Consider the following 19,950-nt stretch of genomic DNA (forward strand, 5'->3'; position numbering starts at 1 on the left):
ACCGCTTCATACTTCTCCTTCAGTGTAGTCGAGTGAGCGATGGGTACAGAGGCAAAATGGTTGCCGATGTGTAGCAGAACACATTTCAGTGATCGCTTGCTGCTGTCAATGAACAGTCTCCAATCTTTGGGTTCGTACTGTGGCACTCCAAGCTTGAGCAGAAGCGCATGTCATAAATTGGCGCATGTAGGTATTGTACATTCTTCAGAGTTCGTTATTTCAAGAAATACAACTTTTTTGTATCACATTATTACAAAATCTGCCCCATTAACTTTAGTTTTGATCCACGAACTTTATGCTTTGCCTCACCAATTTTTGGAAGATTTTGAGGTTTTATGACTTCAAACTGATCCCTTTTCGACATAATCACCCAGAACTATCGTACCTGAATACTTCTTGTCATATTATTTCCAATTAAAACAATTATTTGACATGATATTTTACCCCCACCAACTTCTTCTAAAATGCTCCACACATGCGTACATGTGAACAAAAATGTAAAAAACGACATGTGGCCATATCTCAAAAACTTGACCTGATTGAACAAAACTAATGTGAGTTTTGGATTCAGCGCATCAGATTCGTCCTAAATCAGCTTAAAAAATGCAGACAACAAATTTGTTGTTGACCAGTGTAATTGGTGAGTTGTCAAATGTTACTGCTTCATCTATTGGCGATATTGCTAGACTCGCTCCATTTAGCCTAGCTCCAGACGGTAGCAATGACAGTGGTGAGGCCCAGCTATATCCTGTCCTGATTTCGTACTATGACAACAGTGCTGGGATTGTGAAGCAAGGTTTGCTAAGTTTGCCTGCGTGCAAACAAGATTCCACTGGAGAAAACATTTTCAAACTGCTTGATCATGAGTTCAGTGACAGGAAAATTCCGTGGGGAAATTGTGTTTCCTTTTGTGCTGATAATGCCTCTGTCATGGTGGGCAAGCACAAAGGAGTCGCTGCTTATATCCACAAACAAAATCCAGAGTGCTACATCATGGGATGCCCTTGCCATATGATGCACAATACGGCCAAGAAGGCGGCTCAGGCCTTACCCATTGAATTAGATGACTTTCTCATCGATATTTACTACTACTTGGACAAAAGTAGTAAACGCGTCAAAGGAGTGAAAGCACTGCAAGAACTCTGTGATGCCCTGACACACAAGATTCTGAAGCATGTCGCAACAAGGTGGCTGTCCCTTGGTCAGTGCCTAGACAGGCTGATTGAACAGTGGGAGCCACTTCGCCTCTTCTTCAAAGAAGAAGTACGAAGAAAAATGCAACCAACTGTAGCCAAGACTCTAACAACGAGCAAGAAGGACGGCACTGTATCTACTGCCAGTACTGGCACTGCAGGATCAAGCACTAGTGGAGCAGCATTCACCACTACCACTGCAGTATCTGCTGCGAAGAAGACAGCAGGGACAGCACCAAAACCAATGCTGAGAGCAGGTAGCATCACCGGCCCTTCATCACGTTCATCTACAAAGCAGATCCCTTCAGAGTCGAGAAAGACTGTGATAGTCCCATCTACAGGCAAAGAAGGACCCAAGTTAAGTTCTGCTTTTGCCAAATCACTTGATAGAAGCTCAGCAAAACCTTCGAATCAGAGGTCTTCTTCCTTGGCTGCACCTACCTCAAGCTCTCTCCTCAAACGTAAAATTGGATCTGGTACTACGAGTCTGACCTCTTCTGCTGGCAGTAAACGCAAGTGTGATCGCCCTGCGGCTAAGTGTACTACGAGTTCTACAACTAAAAGCGCATCTTCCTCAAACACTGTGCAGGAATCTAGAGAAAAACGTGTCAACAGGATGTTCTTGTCTCCACAAACAAAACTCTATTGTTTCTTCCTTCGATATGCTAACAAGCTTTTTGAGAAGGGGAATCTTCTGCTCCAAAGAGACGAACCCTGTATTCATCTCCTGCACGGAGAATTGAATGGTCTTCTGAAAGATATCTTCGTACGGTTTTTGAAACCATCGGTGTCATCGGTTGCTCTGGTAAATGTACCCTTCTCTGACAGAAATCATCAGAAGAATGATGAGGACCTCATGATTGGGAACGATGCCAAACTGTATATAAGGGAACAAAGGAGTCTCAAGAAATCCACCTTCACTCTGAGTGAGTCAGACATCCAAGGTTTCTTCAGTGCAGTTCGCTCATATTATGTGAAAGCCTGCAATTACATCTTCAAAACCTGGCCGCTAGATGATGAATTAGCCAAGCATGCTCAGGTGCTGGATGTTAAGCTACACCAAGAAGTGGGGTTTGACTGTGTGGAGTTTTTCATCAAGAAATTCCCCTGTCTGTTTAGTGGCGGTGATAGTGACATAGACAGTCTTGAGAGTGAATTCGCTCACTACCAGGCAGACGCCTCCATAGCTACAATTGCTACTGAGACAGTGAGAGTGGATGAGCAGTGGCATCGGATTTCACAGCTCACAGATCCCTGCACTGGTGCCAAGAAGTATCCTAATTTGAGCAAAGTGATGAAGGGAATCTTGGTCATTCCTCATTCGAACGCATCATGTGAGCGGGCACTCAGTCTTGTACGGAAGAATCATACTGAATTTCGTCCCAATTTGAGTGTCAAAACCCTGGAAGCTCTCTTAATTGAAAAACTAGCTCATAGCACCCCTTGCTACCAGAGAGAATACAGCAAAGACATAATCAGAAGGGCTAAAAGAGCCACACAGCTGTCACTCAGCAAAGCTGCCATGGAAAAAGCAAGCAGCAGTAGTACCAGCCAGTAAGGTAAGAAAAATATTGCTTCTTTTGTGCTTTTTGTTAATCTTTGATTGTCCCCTAACTTACTAATATTAACATACATGTAACATTAAAAAGTGCACAATTTTCCCCTTTTTTTGTTCAAAAAGTGGGAATTCTTAACATGTTAAATGCTCCAAAATAGGGCTCAGAGGGCACTAGAGAGCGTCTAGAACCCCAGAGCTTCCAGGGCCCTAAGGCGGGCCCTGGACCCCGCCGCAAGGATCGAGCACTCCGCGCTCGAGATGTGCGCTTTGCGCACATTATTTGGTGTCGGTTGAAAATCCTCCCTAATTCTGATTTCCAAAAGTTGGCATCTCTGAATTATGCATATTGATGGTTCGGGGATGGTTTCTGCTGGAGACGCATTATTTTCAAGCTCTCTGGCAAGCGTAATTTTGTTTGTCTTTCAAAGAGATCCATCACCATTTGAGAGTGCCCACGGTAGAGGCACTTGCGGATGAGCTAGACCATCACCAATGTTCAGCTGTTTGCTCTGGGCATCTATTATCATATTCCCAAACAGGTTTCTATCTGCCTTGAGTATAACCTCCATCACTTGAAATTTATAACTGACTTTCTTTCCATTTATGTTTGAGAATGTTTTCAAATTCTGCCTTTTCATTTTGTCATGGAATTTAACAGTTCGAGGTTATTTTTCCAGGCAAGCTGTTTGGAATTTCTTGTATACTTTTTTTCTGACTGAGTGAGCCCTGAGGAGATCATTGGCATCATCTTATATAGCCAGGGTACTGGTTGATATGCTGACTAAGTCATCTTGTTCTGTTCTTAGTGGATTTATCCAACTATAAGTTTCCATCAGATCGACCAATGACTGGATATCAGATTCATCTTTAAGGATTATCAGTGCTTGTAGATGTGGATGGTTCAGCCTGGCGTCATTAAGACGTCTCTTATCTCTCAGCTGCCTGAAAGATATACTCCTGTATTCAGCTGTTCGATAGTACTTGCTAATTGCAGCTGGTTTAAGACCAAACCCCTTGGTTCCTCTAGGTGTTTGTGTGTCTTTGTCTATTGTCTCTTCGATGGTTTGTCTTATGGAATCCTTTCAAATGGATTTTTGAGTCCGAGCTGCACAGAGAAACTACCCTCCATGAAATGGGTGTGCATCTCTGGCTCATCAGTTTGCAGCCTGGATATTTGTGCATGGCAGTCGGGAAGGTATCACGCATAGGTGAGTTTATCATCGGCATAGCACTATGGAATCATGTCCTGTATGGATACCAGATGTAGAAGCCAATCACCATCTCTTGATGCCCACGGCAGTCCCAGAATGATATATACCATGTTCTAAGGGGACATCCAGAATGAAGACAGTTTTCCTTTTCCATTTCTGAGAAAGCAGAGAAAGCTGAGGTAGACTCCAAATAGCTGTATGATGTGTGCACATGATTTGGTCGAAGACCTGCTTAAATGAGGTATGACAAACATCATTGCTGAAGCTTCCAACAACATGCAGGGTTTCATCAATGTGGATCACATCAGAGCTGTGTCTACCTTCCAACCACTGGAGGAAACTTTTCCATGAAAATCTCACCAGTGCCTTGTATATTCGCTTGTGGAGCCTAACTGCGCAGTTGTACCTGCGGCATCCATTACTCCAGCAATCAAACCTACAGTGACACCAGATTCTATGCAAAGATCCCTCAACCCTGCATCTTGAAATCACTTCCCAATGGTTGAGAGCAGTGTACAGATTGTGTGGAATACTCCTAGTCGGAGGATGATTTGTTTGAACTTGTCTAAATGCTTCCATGCTATTTCAGTTGCTTTGGCAGAAAGTGCCTGGTCGAACATGCACACTCTCTTGGTCAATTGCAAGGAATTCATAATGCTGAGTGACTCGTTCAGCAGTTCATTGACGGTTGACATCTGTGTTGCGGGGACTTTGATTGTGGGTAAGTATCCAACATTGTACTGAACGACTGTGACATTATCACAGATGAGAATGTTAAAGCCAGTCTAAATACTGTTGCGGTTCTCGGAACCGCAAGCATACAACAGATAGGTGTCCCAAGATAGTTATCCCATTAGTGTACGTGCAGTAAGGCCTAGGTCACATTTGCCACGGCGGCCGTGGGGTCTCCAAAATCTATGGCCACTAGCAATTATATGGCGGCCGCAGTATTTCCACGGTCACACAATGTAGCAGTCACATATGTTTTTATTTTTCGGGGAGCCGCACGGCATATTTAGGCCTAGGTCACATTTGCCACGGCGGCCGTGGGGTCTCCAAAATCTACGGCCACTAGCAATTATACGGTGGCCGCAGTCTTTCCACGGTCACACAATGTAGCAGTCACATATGTTTTTATTTTTCGGGGAGCTGCACGGCGTATTTATAAATTGTGGAGACCAAAAACGTGGGGTTGCCGTACGGTCTTTGATTTGATGTCGCACGGTGACCTTAGGGCATTCCTGCGGCGGCCATAGAATTTTCAAGGCAGATGCAAGGTGACCGCAAGGCGACCACAGGGGGACCGCAGGGGGGCCCTAAGACGAATGTGCGGCCAGACGGACGGTAACGAATGGGTTAATTTTTAATTTTTTTTTACCAGTTTTTTTTTTCGGCTTGTCGAATTGCTACGGTGAATGTAGAAATGAAAAAAGTTATAACTCCGCGTTATAATTCCACGGCGACCATGCGACCTGTAAAATATAGCCATACGGCGTAGGGCCTCCCTGAGGCCACCCCAGAAACTCTGCGGCCGCCGCACATTTCTGTCAATTCAGAGGGCGTATGGCCGCCGTATCCTCGCCGTAGAGCAAATGTGACTTAGGCCTAGGTCTTAGAAATTGTGGAGACCGAAAATGTGGGGTCGCCGTACGGTCTTTGATTTGATGTCGCACGGTGACCTTAAGGGGGCCCTGCAGCGGCCATATAATTTTCAAGGCAGACGCAAGGTAGCCTCAAGGTGCCTGAAAGGTGACCGCAGAGGCCCTAAGGCGAACATGCGGCCAGACGGACGGTAACGAATGGGTTCATATATTTTTTTTTTACCAGTTTTTTTTTTCGGCTTGTCGAATTGCTTTGGCGAACGTAGAAATGAAAAAAGTTATAACTCCGTGTTATAATTCCACGGCGACCTTACGACCTGTAAAATATAGCCAAATGGCGTTGGGCCACCCTGAGGCCACCGCAGAAACTCTGCGGCCACCGCACGTTTCTGTCAATTCAGAGGGCGTACGGTCGCCGTATCCTCGCCGTAGAGCAAATGTGACTTAGGCCTAAGACCCCTTCCTTTTGTGTAGTGGGAGACAACGGAGTGCGTTGCAATGGGTTATAGTTCGGTTATTAAATCATTTTCCCCTTTTATTTTATTCCCACCTTTTCTTTCCCACGGTGCCTTCTGCCTCACTTGCTCACCTCGTCTTGCTTATCATAGTGTGGCGACCCACGGTACCCTCCTCAATGATCACTCCTGAGCCAAAATCCTGACGTGCACTTTGGGCTGGACAAGCGCTTTTCTAGCTTCCACTGTCTACTCCAAACAGACGTGGGCGGTGAGTCATGTACGCTTAGCACCCAGGTGGGCGGAGTGTACCGGCGTCTGCCCGAAGCCTGGCTCAGGAAAGCGGACCACGTGAGGGGTCAGAGCCAGTCGGAATGCCCGACTCGGACGATGACGTCTGATTGAGCATGGTCCCTCCCGGAACCTCGGGCTCTATAAAGCACCGAGAAATCCTCCGTGTAAGGAGGAATGGAGGAAAGAAGGAATTGAGGAATTGAGGAATTGAAGGAGGAGTGAAGTGTGTTTATATAATTGAAGAAGTTTGTGTTCCTGCATCTCGTCCCCACCCACACGATCTTGACGAATCGCCTCCTGCCTGATCCCGCCAACTGCTCCACCCTCGCCCTCTGGACTCCTCCCTTCTCTGCTCAAGCTCCTCTGGTTTGGAACATGATCTCTACACGTGTGGCTGTGGCCAGAACAGTGTGGCTATTGTTGGGTGCTGCACTGCAGAGCGTCCCTCCCCTGAAACACCAAGGTACCGAGAACTATAACCTCAACCCCCTCTCTACCTGGCTGCAAAAGTCCTTTTTTCATTGGGGTTTCTTTTTCTGTGTGTGTGTGTCTGAGTGTGCTGGCACCTGTCTGTTAAGTAAGCCTGTAGAAGATCTTTTATTGTTGTTACTGTGAATAATTTCGCATCAAGTCTGCACTGTGTCTGCTTTAGTAAGTTGCTTGCATAATTGTCGCACCCCCCACACCCCTCTCCTCTTTCCCTGCATTACATACCGAATAAATCTTTGTTGTGCCACATGCTTTTCCTCGCTGGTGGAAATAAATAATTGTTGTGGAAATGTTCCCAGCTCACCTTTGTCTTTTCCCTCATTGGTCCAGCATGGTTCGAATCCAGGTTAAGCCAGGTCTTTATTCCCAACGATCCATTCCTACTTTAGCCGGTACATCCTTGGCAGTGCCGCTCGGCTGCATCCGATCCGGAAAGGTGATCCAATCCGGTAGAGTGATCCGGTTCGGACAAGGCATACCGAGGGCGTGGTTCCCCGGTGGTTAAACCACGTGGTTAATTAGATAACCCGATTCCAGAAGGGAGGACCCGAGGTCACGCGGTTGAGTTATTGGCGTCCACGGTTGCTTAAGCGACCCGCCGCGTCACGGAATTTTCCGTGAGCAACGGCCTACAATTCTGGGGAGTCTGGTGGGAATTGTCGTAGCTTCCCCCACCTAGTGGTCTTCTCACCCGACCCCGCCGGTCCGCAGCAATACTTATTTGTTGTGCTTCTTGGTGAGATATGTGGGCAAGAATCCAGACAAGATTTTTTATTTAGCATTTTGAACCACAGCCGCAGAATCAACCTCTATAATTCTGGTCTTTGGAGGACCAACTCACTGTCCAGCATTGAAGGTGGGAAGCATGAACGGTTCAGTATCAATACTACTTTTTTATTATGGAAACTGAAGTGTTGTATTCTTGAAAGCCAGAGGTCCCATGGATTTAGCCTGGAGAGCAATGCCATTTACTCTATGCGATGTTCCCTCACCACTGACAATCTCTTTAAGGCTATCAATATTGTTCCAGGCTAGAGTAGTAAACACACAAGGATGGATATTGGAGGGTATCGCAACATTGCCTTCTGCTATTGACAGTTTCTGTAGACAGTCATTCAGGTTAAATATCTGTACCTAGTACCTGCCAACACAATCAGATCAATCTGCTTTTACACATTTAGCTCGTATTGTTATCCGTTTAATGCCTAAGAGTACTTTCCGGTTATTTAAATATATTTTATCGGTACAAAAGGTTTAATTATCCAGGAAATGCATTGTATTGGGAGTCATGCAGTCATATTGGGTCTCAGATTACCCCCAGCTACATGTAACATCATAGAGTATGGTACATTTGAAGACTGCTGCAGCAGGCAATACACACTCCTGGATCCTATTGTATTCATTCCATTCTCACCACCATCTCCATTCGTTTGAGTTAACTTTATTTATGCCGATGAATGGTAACCAAAAACAATTGAATACCATATTTTTCATACATTCAAAGATAAATATCATCCTAATTTTGGAAAGTTATTGTGGTCATGGTATCTTTTAATAGTTGAAGAAGTTATGTGAGTTTAAGTAAACAAAGTAACAGCACTAAACAAGGAGTTTTTTTTTAATATGCAAGATAAATTACATTTTCTTCGCTATGTAGAGTTGAGACACCTCCCTTTGGATAAATGGTATATCGTGCCCTCAAGAGTTGTGAAATGGCAAGTAATATGTTATGGCAGAGGTAACAGAAAAACTATTTAATGTGCCTGAACTTAAATTAAGCAACCTATTATGCACTAAAAATTTTTTCATTTATTTATTTATATATATTTATTTTGCTGACAAAATTTCAGAGCTCAACCAGAAGGACTGAAATATTTGTATAAATGGATATTCAGCCAAAGTACAAACATGATTTTCTCCCAAACTCTGAAAAGAAAAAAAAAATGGTTGCACTTTTATATCAAGAGTTATTGCCTATCAGCTTTCCACGTGTGTTTTGTTGCCATTTTCCACTGAAAATCACCTTCAATATGAGTATATACCCAATGCCATACATGCTATGACTTACATATAATGTCATACAATGTACGTACGTTACATTGCTATACCATGCAAAAACACAAAATTATGAAAAAAAAAAATCACTAAGCTGCTCATTTGAAATTGCTGTCACATATGAGTGTTCTTATATTGACCCGACCAATGAATTGGTACCATTTAGGATTTGTCACTTCAACTGGCACTGGTATCTTGTCTGGCTCATGGACTATAATGCAAGCTGCACATCACATTGGAAAGTGCTGTTGTTTACAATACTAAATGATTCCTTTTGGTGTTTCTTTTTATATCTTTACAGGCAAATCACCCACAATGATAGTTGCATTTGGCTTTGTGTAGCAACTTCCCAGAACACTTTTCTTAAACATCGTGGGCAAATGATTCAGACAGTGGCATGCATGGTCATAAATTCTGTACATTGATGAACTCTTCTTTCTGCTGAAGGCATTGTGTGCTCTTGTTAACATCCAAAATGTCAGCTTCTCCTTGCTTCCCACATTGGTTTACATTCCTCAATCATCATCCTGTTGATTTCATCCTTTGTCATAAAATGCTCTATTTCATGTTTGTGTGTGTTTTTTTTCAATTCAGATGGCCATTTCAAGCTCATTCGAGGACGTTTTTCACACGTGGCAGCTGTCATGAATGAAAAGGTTATGTTGGTAGCTGGAGGTTACAATGGCTTTGTGCAAGGGGACCTTGTGGCATACAAAGTACTTGTGGATGTCATTGATAATGCTTACATTCCAGAATTTATAGCAACCATGGTAAGTCTTGGAGTCCTTGTGTTAATCTAACAATTATTATGTATTGTGGCTTAGGCATGTGTGTGCAAAATTGTGACTGTATTGAACAATGTATGATCGAGGAATTAGTTATGGTGATAGTACTAAACTTAAAAAATATACTTTGGGATTTTTCGGATCCATAAACAAATCGATGGCAAACAGAACAGCTATCTTTACTTCTCCTTTGAGAGATGCTGTACTCAACGATACAAAAACCTGGCCTTGAAATTGTTTATTCTTGGTATATAGAAAATGAATATTTTTCTCCATGCATCCTGTTTTATGATTTGCTCCCACGGTATGACAAGGCAAGCATGGAACTAATGGTGTACATTGTTGCCTAAAGGGGCCTCAGAAAATTATTCAAGAACACAGCTGCCAGGGAATGCACCATTTGTTACACAGCTGTCAATCCTGCTTGGCATTTGGACAGTCCTATTCTGTAAACTCTCATGGTCCTTTTGGATGGTGCGTTCAACTGGGAAGATGCTTACTGTTCAAAGGTGAGTGTTACACCCAGTACAGCCGACTAGCTATTGCAAATTTTGAGTACCAAATTGGACTTCTGGTTTCCATTTTCCTGGTCGTAGTTGCTTCTTTAGGTCCTCTGTCTAATGAGCTTCCAAAAGGCTAAGTAATCGTTACGGATTAGTCTAAACTGTCATATATTTTGTTCAAGGTTTGTGTCGATTTTCTTCACATTGAGTGGGAACTCCTTTGTAGTTATTCTTGCTCATTACCTCTACCACTGAAGGTGAACGGAGATTATGTATTCACCCCTGTTTGCTTCTTGGCAAAAAATTTTTTCGCCAATTATTGTTTGTCTGTAGCGTTTGTCAGTTTCTGTCTATGTGTCTGTTTGTCACACGATTTTTGGCCACAGTTTTCAAGCAATCATTCTGAATTTTTTTGTGCATGTAGGTGACTGGACAAAGACAGCAATGCTTGATTTTGGTGAAGATCTGAATCCGGATACTAGAATTTTTAAAGTGATTCTTCACCACTGAGAGATTGGGCCAAAAACAATATATAGCACAATAGCTAAAAAGGTTATGAATGGATTTGGATGCAACTTGGTGGACAGGTTGGATGTGTGTGACAAATCTATTCAATTTCGGTGAAGATCCAAATCTGGATACAACAATTTTTTAATTTCTAAGTGATTCTTCACCATTCTTGATGATGGACCATGTGCCCTGCAGAAGTTATTTTTCACCGGAGGTCGATTCGCAGAAGGTTCACAGAAATGATTCTTCATTGTCGAAGGCTAAAAATGATATTGCATGATATCTCAAAAAGTTGTTGATGGATTTGGATGAAACTTGGTGGACATGTTGGGTGTCTGACAAGGACAAATTGATTCATTGTTGGTGAAGTTCCAACTCTGGATCCGTATCCAATATTATTTTAAGTGATTCTTTTCCATTGAGGGATGGGGCCAAAAACTATATATCGCATGGTATCTCAAAAAGTTGTGGACGAGTTGTGACAAAACAAGGTGGATGCTTTGGTTAGGTGATAAGAACAAGCCGATTTGATTTTTGGTTGAGGTTTAGATTCAGATCCGACCAATCAGGATACAAAATGTAAACTGTTCAGCCTGGCAGAAGTATGCACTCCATCGAGTGCTGTTCCTTTTTGCCAAGTGTAACTCTGAGTGATTTTTCGTATGTGTGTTTGTTTGTGAGCACTATATTTCAAACTTTTGTCGATGGATTATGACAAACTTTGTGAATGAGTTGGGTCGGTGACAAAACAAGCCAATTCGATTTTGGTTAAGGTGCGGATGCAGATCCGGCCTATCAGTGGGATACAAAACGTAAACTGTTCAGCCTGGTGGAGGGATGTGCTCTACAGAGTGCCATTCTAGTTCTATTTATTTTGATATTGGGCTTGGACAGTTTTGGGCCTATCTGTTTTTTTTCCAATGATTTCTCAATACCCAGTCACTGTGTCTCGATCCCCTTTATGCCATTATTCACCACCCTCACTTTAATTACTTCCTTATACATTCTGTTTAATGAAAAATATAACTAGAACTGCCACTTTATAACTGCTGGCAGTGATGACCGGGTACCCAGTCCGTCCGCCTTTGACACAACTGACACAACGTGAGACTTAAATCATAGTCGCAAAGTTTCGCATTTATCGGATAAGCGTTGCCAGAGAAAACATTATTTAATAGTGATACAAACAGGCCTGCTTCGAGAGGGAGCGGAACAGACGAGTTACGAACCGGGCAGCACAAAGCGTTCAATTTCGTTATTACTGGCTTCCAGATTCAAATAATTAAATAATTCTGGCTGCCAAACCACACGACCGATCAGGTTGAAATTTTAAACTTTTGTTTCACATGTAGCCTAAATTATAAATATGAAGTTTCGCATATATAGAAGTAGAGGTTCCAGAGTAAACATGAATTAATATTTATCCTTCAATCTAAGATGGCGGCCAAACCATGTGACTTGTGACCTCATAATTTTTACCATGTATGCAGATATCATGGAGGATGACAGACGCAAATTTTCGCTTCGATAGGTTAAAGCAGTTCCAGAGAAAACATTATTTAATATTTTTCTTAAATTCAACATGGCTGCCAAACCATGTGACCTATCAATTAGAAATTAACAAACTTGTATTCCCTACTCATGTGCAATAGGGGTGTGAAGTTTCCCCTTGATCAGATCAGGTGTTCTAGAGAAGAAGATGTTTGAAGGTTTTAAGGTAAATTCAAGATGGCCGCCAAACCATGTGACCAATCAAGAACAAATTAACAAACTTGAGAAAGGACCTCATGGGGAATATATGTGTGAAGTTTCGGCTTAATCTGTCTTGCCTTTCTGGAGAAGAAGATTTTTAAAATTTATTCATTTTCAATCCAAGATGGCTGACGAACCATGTGACCTATGACATCAGAAATTTATATTCTGCTTCCAACTGGGTATTGGAACAGGTTTGTAAAGTTTCGTGTTAATCGGTAAAGGTGCGTTTTTCTATCCAAGATGGCCGCCAAACCATGTGACGTGTGATGTCATAATTTTTACCATGCGTGCATACACGATGGTAGATGATAATTAGAAATTTTCGATTCGTTTGGTTCAGCGGTTCCAGAGAAAACATTATTTAATATTTTTCTTAAATCAAGATAGCGGCCAAACCGTCTAACGTATCAATTCGAAATTAACAAACTTATATCGCCTACGTGTCCCGAATATAGTTCTGAAATCTCCCCTTCATCCGACCAGCGCTTCTGGAGAAGAAGATGTTTGAAGGTTTTAGGGTTTTTTCAAGATGGCCGCCGAACCATGTGACCGATCAAGAACAAATTAACAAACTTGAGAAAGGACCTCATGGGGAATATATGTGTGAAGTTTCGTCTTCATCTGTCTTGCCCTTCTGGAGAAGAAGATTTTTAAAATTTATTCATTTTCAATCCAAGATGGCTGCCGAACCTTGTGACCTATGATATCATAAATTTAAATTCTGCTTTCCATCGTCGACCCGAACAAGTGTGTGAAGTTTCGTGTAAATCGGATAAAGTCGATTTTTCTATCCAAGATGGCTGCCAAACTATGTGACTTCTGAGGTAAAATTTTTTTACCATGTATGCAGACTTGAGGGAGGAAGGCACTTGCAAATTTTCGCTTCGATGGCTTATGAAATACCAGAGAAAACATTATTTAATATTTTTCTTAAATCCAACATGGCGGCCAAACCATGTGACCTATCACTTCGAAATTAACAAACTTGCATCGCATCCATGTCACAAATATAATTCTGAAATCTCGCCTTCATTGGACCAGCGCTTCTGGAGAAGAAGATGTTTGAAGGTTTTAAGGTTTTTTCAAGATGGCCGCCAAACCATGTGACGTATCAACAACAAATTAACAAACTTGAAAGAGGACCTCAGGGGGAATATACCTGTAAAGTTTCGCCTCAATCTGCACAGCCGTTCTGGAGAAGAAGATTAAAAAAAAAAAAATTTTCAAAACAAGATGGCGGCCGAATTACGTCACCGATGACGTCAAAAAAAATTTTTTCTACGATGAATTTTGGTGTAGATGACGCTCAAGAAATTTCAAATTTTTCCCATGTGGCGTTCTACTTGACGAATTTTCACCGGGATACCTCTTCACCGATGACGTCACGAAAAATCACACGTGTTCCCGAGAGGGAGCTTGTTAAAATGTATGAAGCGAAAAAAATTTTACCCTGGAAGATTTCAGAGATACAGAGGTCCAAAGTTTATCGTTTTTTTCAAGATGGCGCCCGCACCACGTGACCAATGACGTCATAATTATAACGTGATTGTGCTATCAAAAAAGATACATACTACGGTGAAAATTTCGTGTCGATCGGACTTTGCGTTCCTGAGAAAATGATTTTTAAAGTGAAAACAGGGCGCAAAATGCCGGCGGAAAAATAATAATAATAATAAATAATAAACATAAGAAAAACAATAGGGTACCCTGTACTCACAGGGTACCCTAATAAATAATAAACATAAGAAAAACAATAGGGTACCCTGTACTCACAGGGTACCCTAATAACTCCAAAACACTTTCTTTACCTGATGTTTATTTGTCTTATTCTCTTTCTGTTGACCACGTGTTTGACAGGTTCTGCCTCCTTACTCACATCATTCTCAATGTTGCCTTCGTTAAACTCATCCCTTTCTACTCTGCCTCAACACTTTTTTTTTCCTTTCTTCCTTCTCAAAACACCCTCAAATTAAAAGAAAGAAATGTCATTCATCATCAATAATGTCAACTGATTCTCAATTCAGTCCGAAACTTTCCTTCATGTTAAACATCAAGTAGATGTTTCACAAAAAAAACAATGATGTACATGTTTATATCTCACCATCATTAACTCATTTCTGAATGCCCTCCCTACCGGGCTGGCTCCCCTGCTTCACACCTTGCTCTGCTTGATGCTGTGGGAACCAAGGCCTCCAAGATTATTGGAATATTCCAAGCTGAAATTGAGTATGTGGGCCTATCGCATTCCCATCACAGACAGGTCGGTGGTCTCTCCGTCTTCTGATGCCTCCTTTCTGGTCTTGCACCCCATGCTCTTTCCATGCTTTGTCCTTCCCACCCTCCAGGTTTCTGCAGGGCATGGTCCAACATCAACCCCTTCTGGTGAAACTACTTAAATCCAAGATCACTGCTCACCTCATCTTATTAATTCCTCTTATTTTTCCAGAATCAGCTTTCAGAGAATTTTCAATCTCATTCTTCCCTCCAAGTCTTCAAGACAGCTGTTCGCCACAATCTCAGATCATCCCTAATCCAAAACCATGACATTTCTACCCTCGTGAACACACCCCCCCACCTTCCCCATCCACCCCACCCCAATCCCTCTTCCATACAAATTTCCTTCTTTTTTTTTCCTCCTGATAGTTTATTTCTGTGTTCATCTTGTCCACCCCATGCATTCTTTCCTGCCCCCCATTCCTCCCCACACCAATTATTTGTCCAAGTCTCCCTCTATATTGACTTGTCCTTCAACTCTGCTGTTGGTGTTCCCCTCTCTGTACTGTTCCTTTTGTTCTGTTACATCCTGATCCATTGAGTGTACTAGCTCTTCCAAGAGCTTCGACTCTGGAAAGAAACAAACAAAATAAACAAGCAGTCATAGACTGGTACATTCGAAATCGTCAACTTAACCACTGACCTTGTCTAATAAAAGCTGTCTCGAGAGAAGGTAGCGACGCAAACCAGAAGTTTCTTAGATGGTTCTGTACCAAACCATCAAAAATCAAATGTTTTGGATGTTTGACCTCACTGTGACCTTGACCTTTGAGCGATTTTGACCAAAATCTAATCAGCACTCGCCAGCACCCTCCTGAATCACGTGGTGTAATTTGACATTGGTAGCTTCTTCCTTCTCGAGTTATCTGTACCAAAACATCAAAAATCGAATATTTGACCTTGCTGTGACCTTGACCTTTGACCGATTTTGACCAAAATCTAATCAGCACTAGCCACCACGCTCCTGAATCACGTGGTGTAATTTGACATTGGTAGCTTCTTCTGTTCTCGAGTTATCGTGCCTACAAACAAACAAATAAACAAACAAACAAACAGAAATGGAAGGCATCAATATACTTACAAAATCTTTAGATTTTGTAAGTATCAAACAAGCAGTCATAGACTGGTACTTACGAAATCGTCAACTTGAGCTCTGATCTTGTCTAATAAAAGCTGTCTCTAGAGAAGGTAGCGAAGCAAACCAGAAGTTTCTACGATGATTCTGTACCAAACCATCAAAAATCGTAACGTCGACCGAAGCAAAAATCTCCATTTCTCCACGCAATTATTTTATATTATTTTATCAAAGTCACAAAACCGTAATATTCGGCCATCCACCAACAATCTTTACATAATCCAACGGCTCAGCGAGTCAGGCATGCGACGATAACCTTTATTGGGATAAAGAATGACTTTTAAACACCATCTTTATCGAAAACACCGTCAGCACGCACACGGAAAACCTTTACATGACTCAACGACGCGTCTGCTCGAGCGCATTGCATCACGTGACGACTCTGACATGTCAAGTGAAATATTTTTTATACAACCTTAAAACGTCTCCAAAACATCCGATTTTTACGAGAATTTCAACAACCGAGTTTTTAGCGTCCAAAGCGATCGCAAAAACCGAAGACAAAATTAAAATCGAAATTAAAACGAACTTGTAACGTCGAGCGAAGCAAAAATCTCCATTTCTCCACGCAATTAGTTGATATTATTTTATTAAAGTCACAAAACCGTAATATTCGGCCATCCACCAACAATCTTTACATAATCCGACGGCTCAGCAAGTCAGGCATGCGACGATAACCTTTATTGGGATAAAAAATGACTTTTAAACACCATCTTTATCAAAAACACCATCAGCACGCACACGGAAAACCTTTACGTTCTCAACAACGCGTCTGCTCGAGCGCACTGCATCACATGACAACCCGTGACGCGTCGAGTGAAATATTTTTTATACAATCTTAAAACGTCTCCAAAACATCCGATTTTTACCAGAATTTCGACAACCGAGTTTTAAGCGTCCAAAGCGATCGCAAAACCGAAGACAAAATTAAAATCGAAGTGAAAACGAACTCGTAACGTCGAGCGAAGCAAAAATACTCCATTTCTCCACATGAATTTACGGAATTATGTTTGACCTCACGATGACCTTGACCTTTGACTGATTTTGACCAAAATCTAATCAGTGCTAGCCATCACCATCCTGAATCAGGTGGTGTAATTTGACATTGGTAGCTGCTTCCGTTCTCGAGTTATCGTGCCGACAAACAAACAAACAAACAAACACACAAACAAACAAACAGAAACGGAAGTGATCAATACACTTACGAAATCTTAAGATTTCGTAACTAACAAGCAGTCATAGACTGGTACTTACGAACTCGTCAACTTGACCTCTGACATTGTCTAATAAAAGCTGTCTCTGGAGAAGGTAGCGATGCAAACCAGAAGTTTCTACGATGATTCTGCACAAAACCATCAAAAATCGAATGTTTGACCTCACTGTGACCTTGACCTTTGACCGATTTTGATCAAAATCTAATCAGCGCGAGCCATCACCCTCCTGAATCACGTGGTGTAATTTGGCATTGGTAGCTTCTTCTGTTCTCGAGTTATCATGCCTACAAACAAACACACAGACACACACACACAAACAAAGAAACACACAAACAGAGGACGGAAGTCATCAATATACTAACGAAATCTTTAGATTTCATAAGTAAAAAACAAGCAGTTATAGACTGGTACTTACAAAATCATCAACTTGACCTCTGACCTTGTCTAATAAAAGCTGTCTCTGGAGAAGGTCGCAACGCAAACCAGAAGTTTCTACGATGATTCTGTACCAAACCTCTCATAAACATCCGATTTTTTTCCAGAATTTCGACAACCGAGTATTAAGCATACTTAACCGTTCCCAAAATTGAAGACAGATTGAAATTGACTTTAAAACGAGCGCGTAATGCCGTGTGTTACAATCCCCCTCATTAGCATAATCTTCAGTTAAGCCTCATACGACACCCGACATAAATCTCATAAAAGATCCGATTTTTACCAGAATTTCGACAACCCAGTATTAAGCATTCTTAGCCATTACCAAAAGTGAAAACAGGATTGAAATTGACTTTAAAACGAGCGTGTAATGCCGTGTGTTACAATCCCCCTCATTAGCATCATCTTCAGTTAAGCCTCAGACACGACACCCGACATAAATCTCATAAAACATCCCATTTTTACCAGAATTTTGACAATCGAGTGTTAAGCATACTTAACCGTTACCAAAAGTGAAAACAGAATTGCGATCCGAGTTAAAACGAATTCGTAACGTCCACCGAAGCAAAAATCTCCATTTCACCACGCAATTATTTAATATTATTTTATCAGTCACAAAACCGTAATATTCAGTCATCCACTAACAATCTTTATATAATCCTATGGCTTAACGAGTCAGGCATGCGACGATAACCTTTATTGGGATAAAAAAATGACTTTTAAACACAATCTTTATCGAAAACACCATCAGCGCGCACACGCAAAACCTTTACGTGACTCAACGCCACGTCTGCTCGAGCGCACTGCACCACGTGGCGAGTGAAATATTTTTTATACAATCTTAAAACCTCTCCAAAAAATCCGATTTTTACCAGAATTTCCACAACCGAGTGTTATGCATCCTAAGCGATCACAAAAAACCGAAGACAAAATTAAAATTGACGTTAAAACGAACTCGTAACGTCGACCGAAGCAAAAATACTCCATTTCTCCACATGAATTTACGAAATTATGTTTGACCTCACTGTGACCTTGACCTTTGACCGATTTTGACCAAAATCTAATCAGTGCTAGCCACCCCCCTCCTGAATCAAGTGGTGTAATTTGACATTGGTAGCTTCTTCCGTTCTCAAGTTATCGTGGCTACAAACAAACACACAAATGCACAAACACAAACAAACACACAAACAGAGGACGGAAGTCATCAATATACTTACGAAATCTAAAGATTTTGTGCTGTGAAAAATGCTGTGAAAAATGTAGTTTGCCGAAATTTGGGTTAGGGTAACACTTTGACCATTTCACCAAAATAAAGATGTTCCCCTGACAAATGTTTACTGAAAAGAACAAGCTTCTATAACCTTTGACATACCATAGATAAAAGACAGGTAATGATGATAATAAGATGGATGATTTATGGTCCATTTAAATCAGAGGAGTTTTTTTCTCCACTGTGAGACAAAATCGTCTCCAATAAATGTAACATTTTAATCCACATGCCTTTTTAATGATTGTGAGTGACCACCAAGTAAATCCCTTTTTTGTCAGACCTCCCATGCACATGCAGCTGTATTTTTGAGAAATCTCTGAATCAAAAATATTTACATTGCTGTCATAAAAAAGGTATAAAATTGTATTTTTCACGAAGAAGTCAGCACATCTGGCAATTAAGACATGGGTTCGCAGCATAAGCATAACATTATGAACCTGAAATGATCTTCAAACCATTTGGCTTCAGACATAATTAAAAGTGCCCTCGCTTTTGGAGTGAGTGCCCTTGCTGTGTCTCGGAGGAGGCAGTCCAACCATGTCTTTAATGTCAACTTTAATTTCCAACCATGTCTCTGACTGTGAAATACATTATCCCATGATTTCAGATGTCATTATCCCAATCAGATTTCAAATGTATTGTTGGATAAAGGTTTAATAGCCCTATAATATAGCCAAACCTTGAGAAGGCGCGTGCTGAAAATGTATTTTTTCTTGTGGACAACGAAACCCAAATTTGATTGTTAAACTTTGAAAGTACAACTGGCCCGTTGATTTCAGATTTTATACTTTTTTGTGTTCTTTTTATACTGATTTATACTTTTTATACTGATTTATATAACAGCTTTATACTTTTTTACTGAAGCACTTTTGATGACATGTGTTCCTTGTTGTAGATGCAGATAAATGCTATGTTAATCCAGAACAAAACATAACTGGCTGGTGGGGTGATGCTGCCACCTTTGTGACATCATTTGAAGACTGCATGATGCTCGATTACCCCCCAGGGGTGCATTTGATGAAATACTTTCAACCACGAAACAACAGTCAGCCAGATGAGGTATTTTGACTCATGGTTTACATAAAGTTGTGGTATTCTCTGCTAATTTTAGTGTGGAAGTAAAATAGTTTGCAATGGTTCTTTATGTGTAGATTTTCACACAGTCTTTCATCACAGATGGGATTGTGGCTCAGCATATTGAGATAGGTGTTGG

At 41.4% G+C, this 19,950-nt stretch overlaps 1 protein-coding gene across 1 annotated transcript in view; it reads left to right on the top strand.

The window, feature by feature from the left end:
• Positions 1-19,950, top strand: part of MEGF8 (multiple EGF like domains 8) — a 197,259-nt gene that overhangs the window by 57,085 nt on the left and 120,224 nt on the right. Inside the window, exons 13-17 of the mRNA XM_085865088.1 lie at positions 6,671-6,775; positions 9,158-9,228; positions 9,451-9,626; positions 9,994-10,150; positions 19,633-19,796. Of these exons, the coding sequence (XP_085721214.1) occupies positions 6,671-6,775; positions 9,158-9,228; positions 9,451-9,626; positions 9,994-10,150; positions 19,633-19,796 (673 nt within the window). The remainder of the gene's footprint in view (positions 1-6,670; positions 6,776-9,157; positions 9,229-9,450; positions 9,627-9,993; positions 10,151-19,632; positions 19,797-19,950) is intronic.

Source organism: Eptatretus burgeri, chromosome 1, assembly GCF_056783735.1.
Source record: "Eptatretus burgeri isolate ZD-2024b chromosome 1, Ebu_testis_v1, whole genome shotgun sequence".
In the NCBI taxonomy this organism is placed as follows: domain Eukaryota; kingdom Metazoa; phylum Chordata; class Myxini; order Myxiniformes; family Myxinidae; genus Eptatretus; species Eptatretus burgeri.